We start from the raw sequence: 7,076 nt of genomic DNA, 5'->3' as shown, positions 1-7,076 counted from the left end.
AAGTGTATCCAAGATTCCCTCTGACTTTGCCGGCGAATGCGACGGGCATTAGCTCTGGCACGCTTAAACGCAACTAGATTATCTATTGTGGGGTACCGGCGAAATATATTCCACCGCCTTTTTTGTTCTTTATGGCTGTCGTGACATGCTCTATTCCACCATGGTCTACGAAATTTACGTGGACGAAGAGAGCTCTTTGGAATAGTATTGTCAGCAGCAAGTATTATACAGTCTATTACCTTTTGTACCGCTTCTGTTATGTTTTCAAGACTAACCATAGTTTTAGTGATTTCTGCCAATCGAGAGAAAGCAACCCAATCTGCTCGTTGGAAAAGGTAACGTGGGGAAGTTTGTGTTCCACCGTTCCTCTCAGCATGAGAGACTATTATGGGAAAGTGGTCGCTATTATTTAGATCACTTTCAATCTTAAAATCAAGCAATGGTAGAAGTTCAGGGGAGCAAACGGCCAAATCAAGAGTATGAAAGGTACGTGTGGGTTCATGGAAATATGTTTTCTCGCTATTATTTAGCAGACAGAGACAGTTATTGTTAATAAACTGTTCGATCTGTCTACCACGAGTATTCGTCTTTTCCGAACCCCACAAATGACTATGCCCATTAAAATCACCAAGCATTAAAAAAGGCGTCGGAAGTTGGTCAACCAAATTATCAAGATCCTTCTGACTTACATTGTCATGTGGTGGCAAGTAAACACAACATATTGTAATCAGAGATTTAATATTGATTTGAACAGCCACAGCCTGCAAGGAAGTGCGTAGTGGAAGTGGTGAGCTTGGATATAGATTTGAAGTCAAGATGCAGACTCCACCTGAAGTCGATGCGTCAGTTACAGCGTCTTGACGAACACTATTATAACCACGTATTTTGAAAGGAATATCCGATTTCAAGAAGGTTTCTTGAAAGGCGAAACAAAAGGGATGAAATTTGTTAATGAGGGATTTAATGTCCACAATTTTAGAGCGAATGCCGCGACAATTCCATGAAAGAAATGTACCCATTAAGTAATTTGAGGTGAAAAAGAATTTGAGACGGAAACATTAGGAGTTGGAGAAACTTCGCAACTCATCTTAAGATCTTCATCCTCCTCCTCCGAGGGATGTAAGTTAATTACATCAGAACTTTTTGGAGTGCCACCGAACAAAGAAGGTAAATCTTTGTGTATGAGGCCTTTCTCCGCAATACCCAGGGCTAAAGATTGCTTTTTTGATTGTTTTTTGAACGTCTTTGCTAAATCTTTGCGAGGAAAACCGTGCTTAGAAATTTTAAGCTTTAAAGACTTTTCAGCTTTAGAAGGCTTCTTGCGTTGAGCTTTAACTGTTTCCGAGTTGACCGTATCAGAAGTATCTGTGTCAATGTCAGGAGGAAAATCATTTATTTCATATTGCGTACTTTGGCTAACAAGGGTTTTCTTCACTGCCGAAGCGTAAGTGTTACCAGACGTCGTTGTCCGAGCTTTGACAATCCGTCTGGCTTCGGGATAAGACATCTGTTCCTTGAATTTAACTTCAATGACCTCTTTTTCAAACTTCCAGATAGGGCAAGACCGAGAATAAGAGGTGTGGTTGCCCTTACAATTTACGCACTTTTCTGTTGCATTACACTCAGCGTTATCATGACCGACTTCCGCACAGCGGGCACAAGTAAGTTTCCCGCGGCAAGCAGTTTTTGTATGGCCAAAACGCTGGCAATGGAAACAACGTAGAGGTGTGGGGATATATGGCCTGACTGGGCAGTTAATATATCCTGCCTTGATAGAGACGGGAAGTTTTGGTGATCTGAAGGTCAGGATCAGATGCTTCGTCGGAAGGAGATGTCCATCCCTTCGTATGAAAATGCGTCGCGCATGTGTAACTCCTTGTGGTTTTAATTCACATGCGATTTCCTCTAAAGGAACATTAAAAAGTTCTTTAACAGTTATGACACCTTTAGAAGAATTTAGAGTTTTATGAGGTTCCACTGTTATCTTTATATCAGCTAAAGCTTTAATTTTCATAATTTGTTTCGCTTGTTTCATAGAATTAACTTCTACAAGTAGATCTCCGGAGCGAATTTTCTTTATTGATGTGACATCTCCAACAGTAGCGGAAATAGCCCTTTGGACAAGAAAAGGTGAAACATTATCGAAGGTTTCATTATTTGTGGAAATACGCTTGACTAGAAAGAAAGAATCAAAATATGTTGGTAGATTTTTAACAGTGACATGCCCACTTAAGGGAAGAAGTTTGCCTTTGGCACCCATGCAGCATGGTAAAAAGAATTCGGGCCCCGACGGCACCGCCCACCACCGTGCCCTACGAGGGAAGGCAGCCACCGGCTCTGGACACTCCCAGCCTCGGCACTTACCTTGGTGCTAGCCGGAGCCTATACGCTCAGAGTCATCTCCAGGAACGTTGACCACCCTTAACGCCAAGCCCCAGAGATTGACCCTTTCGCTTGATCCCTAGCAGACTAACAAAATGGTTAGCATACCGGCCGATTGATGCACAGGGGACCACAGTGCACCTCCCGTCTTTCTAATGGGTCGCCACGCACGGCCAACACGTGGGGCCTTGGTTGTCCATGAGAAGCAAGAAGCAAACAGAGCGGCGACAGCTTCTCATGGAGAGCTCCCTCGCTTGCCGTCGAGGGATAGAAGGACAAAGCAGACAGCAGAAGGAGTAGGGGAGAGAGAACTGAAAGGGAGTATAGATCCCTGGGTACCTCGGGATTGGGACACCCGTACTCACCTATAGTAGGCGAGCCCCTGAGGGGTTGGCTGTCCATGAGAAGCAAGAAGCAAACAGAGCGGCGACAGCTTCTCATGGAGAGCTCCCTCGCTTGCCGTCGAGGGAAAGAAAAGACAAAGCAAAAAGCAGAAGGCGCAGAGGAGAGTAAACCTAAAGGGAGTAAAGATCCCTGGGTACCTCGGGATTGGGACACCCGTACTCACCTAAAGAAGGTGAGCCCCTGAGGGGGCTTCAACATTTTAACTATGCCGATTAGTTATTTTAGACGGTTCGAATCTGAGGTCTGGTAATGTTAATTTAAGTTTTTATTATTCAACTTATTATTTGATTGCTCCAGTTACGAGCACATTGACTTTATTCTTGATTTTTAATAAAAGTCATTTTTTAAGAAACTGCTTTCATCTTTATGCCTTCCTGACAAAAATTTCACTGCTTGCTTTACTAAAGTTTGGGTTAGTTTACCCTAATGTATAACAGAGTTGATTATGAGCCTAGAAGGATAATAGTTGGTTATAGGCCCAGAAGTTTAACACTAAATTTAGTTAAATTTTAATCTAATTTTAGAATAAATCGAAATTTAGTAGGATATAAATAATATAAGAATCAATATTAACTTGCTGATATTTTTCCTTTAGCATAGCTCTAAAAAAAAAAAAAAATGCCAAATTGTAGCATCGTACAAGTGTCATCATAACCACATCTTGGAGATGATTGGAAACCAAACTATTTGAATTGCTTTTGAAATAAAACATATATTCTTTTTTTCCTGTTTGTAAAATTACAATATAGTTATAGGTTACAGCATTTCGTATGCATTTATTTGTTTGGTAACATGAAAGCATCCGAATTTGCATATGTACTCTCTTTCTTCAATGTTTAATAATCTTAAGTTAACAATTTAATTCAATTAATCTCCGGTTTAAATATATAATAATGATATTAAAAGGAATTCTGTGTAATTAATTCACGATATATACGAGAAATAATAAATTTGTTATTAATTTAGTAGGTAAATTAAAACCAAACGGTGTAAACCATTAAAACCTAACGGCGACCAAAAATTGCCAAAAAAAAAAAAAAAAATGTTGTCAATTTGGCGATTTTAATTGTGAAACTATATAGCATGTGATTATATAACTTGATTCTTGAATATGTTTTTAAATTTTGGCGAAATTTTCTCTTGGCATTTTTGGTTGCAGCTAAAACCGATTGCACCAGATATTTTAATTTAATACTCAATTTAGTATAGAATTTTTTTTTTTAAATACGATATGGTATAGAAAAATCAAAATTGCAGCCAAATTTAAAGTTTTGTAACTATGGATTGGATTTGTGGATTTTAATGGCACAAGAGCCAATTCTGACCATACCACACTAGACATATGGTTAAAATATATATAAATATTATGAGTGTAAAAATTGAATAAATGTCAAAATGTACTATGATTAAAATGTCGGCATGTTGTCTTTTAAAGAGAGCAATATATTTAAATTACATCATGATAAAATATTAAATAAAATGGTACATACCATTAGCTTTTAAAAATTTAAAAATGTTTTGATGGTGATGCTCCCCCAACAGAATTTGCATTTCTAGCGATGAGCAGTTAAAAATTGTTTCCGATGACATCTAAAATTAGGACATTCGATTAAAACATGAACAATAGTTAAATTTACAAGGCAATGTGGGCAAATAGAAACTCTTTCGCCGAATAAAAGGTGTCGATGAATTAAACGTGTATTGCCAATGCGGAGTCTAGTCAATTTAACATCGTACTCATGCACTGAATAACAAGGCTAGGGTGAAATTGTGGGTTTTTTAGAATGAAGCTTATTTCTAACATGATGATTCCATGACTCCTGCCACAGCGTATATAAACGACGCAGGAAAAAAATTTTCACATCATTGCTTGGGATATCTCGTTTCAAAAGTAAAGATGCTCTCTTTGCTACATTATCTGTCATCTCGTTTCCACCAATTCCGAAATGACTCGGAACCCAACAAAACAATATCTCGTAGTCTGTTTTTCAGAGTCCTTTAGAGACTTAGAATTTCCAGGGAAACAGGATGAATTCGATTATAGAAGTCGGAAAGTACTTCCAAGGTACTCACGCTGACTATATATATGCAGAATTTTCGTTCAGTAGAGAGTGAAATCATCTGAAGGGCATAGAGGATCGCCACGAACTCGGCAGATAAGACCGAGAATGTTGTATCGAGACGGTAGCTCAGTATATTAGTATCAAAAACAATACCACAACCAACATGACCGTCTGACTTTGACCCATCTGTGAAAATTTTCAAATAACCCGAATATCGACTACGATGAGAATCAAAAAGTTTCTGAAAAATTATAGAGGCGGTTGTCGTTTTCTCGAAACCTGATAATGGATTTAGAAAACAAAATTAAGAAATATCCCATGCAGGAAACGGTAAAAGATCTGTAGTCTGAATCGCTACATCATGAAATTCTGAATCATGAAGTATTATTTTAACTCTTTCGCCGAGTGGTAGAATACGATAAGGTCGAGCAGCATAGAGTCTCCGATTGGTTGGTTGGTTGAGGTTTAATGGCGCAAGAGCCATGTTTGGCTAAACTGCGCCAATCAAATGGTAAAAATGGAAAGTATTTAGAAACACATGAATAAAAGATCAATCATATAGATGACAAAATCTAAAATATGGAGAACTATATGCAAATTATGATAAGATAAAAATTCAAGAAATTGTTAAAGATATTTAATAAAATCATTAGACAAATGATAATATCTAAATTATGGATAAAAAATCATTGCAGTCTTTTGACATGATATTTCTTTGGGTACTTGTCATGACCAGTGGTATTAACTGTCTTAGGATGAAATGTTTTAAAATTAACCCAATGAAATGGACTGTTTTTTAATTTTTCTTTAACAGTAAGATTATCAGTTGTTGTAGGGGTTTTAAATATTACTGTTGGTTTTTCTTGCAGATCAATAACAGGGGAAGTTTCCTCAATAATTTCGTTTGGGTCATAGTCTATAGCGTCTTCAGACACAGACGACCCGATATCATTGTCACTTTTGTTATTACAATTATTGTCTATCGAAATGTGGTCAGAAATCGTAGAAGCTGGTAAATAATAAGTTTTATGTACAGCTTTGGAGTGATTTGTCACATGTGTTGACGCAGATTTCTTTACTTCCATAGTAACAGAAGTCGGAACCTGCATAGGCGAGGTTACCCAAAATTTGGATTTTTCTGCTATTGATTCCTTTTGGTTTACAACTGCGGTCTTCAGAGTTTTTTTATATTTCTTTTTCTTTGTTACTAACTGAAAATCGGGCAAATCCTGTGAAGCTGTCGCAACATCACAGGGTGGAACTGACACACGTTCATTTTGAGTAATACTTAGTTTAGTTGAATTAGAACTAGATTGTATGTCGGGAATTGCAACTGATTTTTCTAAAGCCAAAGAATTATTCGATATATTAAAAGATTTTGACTGTTTAGTCTTTGTCTGAGCTATGGAAGCATAGCTAGTACCTGTAGGGGTTTGGGATTTCACAAGTTTCCGAGCTTCTGTGTAAGCTATCTGATTTTTAATTTTTGTACTTATTACTTCTTTTTCAAGCAACCATGTTGGACAATTTCTAGAATACGAGGTGTGTGCACCTTTACAGTTTACACACTTTTCGACAGAGTTGCATTGAGAACTGTCATGACCGACATCTGCACAACGGGCGCAAGTCAGTGTCCCGCGGCAAGAAGTTTTAGAATGTCCAAAACGTTGGCATTTGAAACAGCGCAGTGGACTGGGGATATACGGCCTGACTGGAAGACGCATATACCCTGCCTTAATATGTTCTGGCAGTTTTGGAAACCCAAATGTCAAAATCAAATGTTTTGTTTTATGGAGTTCGCCATTTCTCCGTATTGATATACGTCTTACATGAGTCACCCCCTTTTTCAATTCTTTGAGAATTTCTTCCTCTTCATCATTGAACATTTCTCCGCAGGAGATAACTCCCTTGGAAGAATTTAAAGAAACATGTGGAGAAACGGTGATTTGGATATCAGCGAATGACTTCAATTTCATTATATGTTGCGATTGTTTCCGGGACAGAACTTCTACTAGCAAGTCTCCGGAACGAAGCTTCTTGGTGCACTTTACTTCTCCGATATTTCCAGCGATGCTTTTTTCAACTAAGAAAGGAGATACTGAATGGAAAGTCTCATTCGTTTTGGAAACTTTTTATGAGAAAAAAAGTTGGAAAGATAGATGCAATTGAGTTTTTTGAAACGATTTGTTGCCCACTGAAGGGAGCAGATTTCCGTTTGCCCATACG

At 38.0% G+C, this 7,076-nt stretch overlaps 2 protein-coding genes across 2 annotated transcripts; both read right to left on the bottom strand.

Annotated features, from left to right (window-relative positions):
- Positions 1-1,018: 1,018 nt before the first annotated feature.
- Positions 1,019-2,260, bottom strand: LOC129959845 (uncharacterized). Its single transcript, XM_056072739.1, has one exon. The coding sequence runs from the start codon at positions 2,258-2,260 to the stop codon at positions 1,019-1,021; it is 1,242 nt and encodes a 413-aa protein (XP_055928714.1).
- A 3,276-nt stretch (positions 2,261-5,536) lies between these two features.
- On the bottom strand, positions 5,537-6,736 carry LOC129959844 (uncharacterized). Its single transcript, XM_056072738.1, has one exon. The coding sequence runs from the start codon at positions 6,734-6,736 to the stop codon at positions 5,537-5,539; it is 1,200 nt and encodes a 399-aa protein (XP_055928713.1).
- Positions 6,737-7,076: the final 340 nt, after the last annotated feature.

The sequence above is a fragment of the Argiope bruennichi genome, chromosome X2 (assembly GCF_947563725.1).
Source record: "Argiope bruennichi chromosome X2, qqArgBrue1.1, whole genome shotgun sequence".
Lineage (NCBI taxonomy): Eukaryota > Metazoa > Arthropoda > Arachnida > Araneae > Araneidae > Argiope > Argiope bruennichi.
Note: the sequence above shows the minus strand (reverse complement) of the source record. Positions and strands in the feature narration are given on the sequence as shown.

Coding starts and splice junctions, on each gene's coding strand:
- LOC129959844 (XM_056072738.1), bottom strand. CDS start 6,736: ATGTTCAATGATGAAGAGGAAGAAATTCTCAAAGAATTGAAAAAGGGG.
- LOC129959845 (XM_056072739.1), bottom strand. CDS start 2,260: ATGGGTGCCAAAGGCAAACTTCTTCCCTTAAGTGGGCATGTCACTGTT.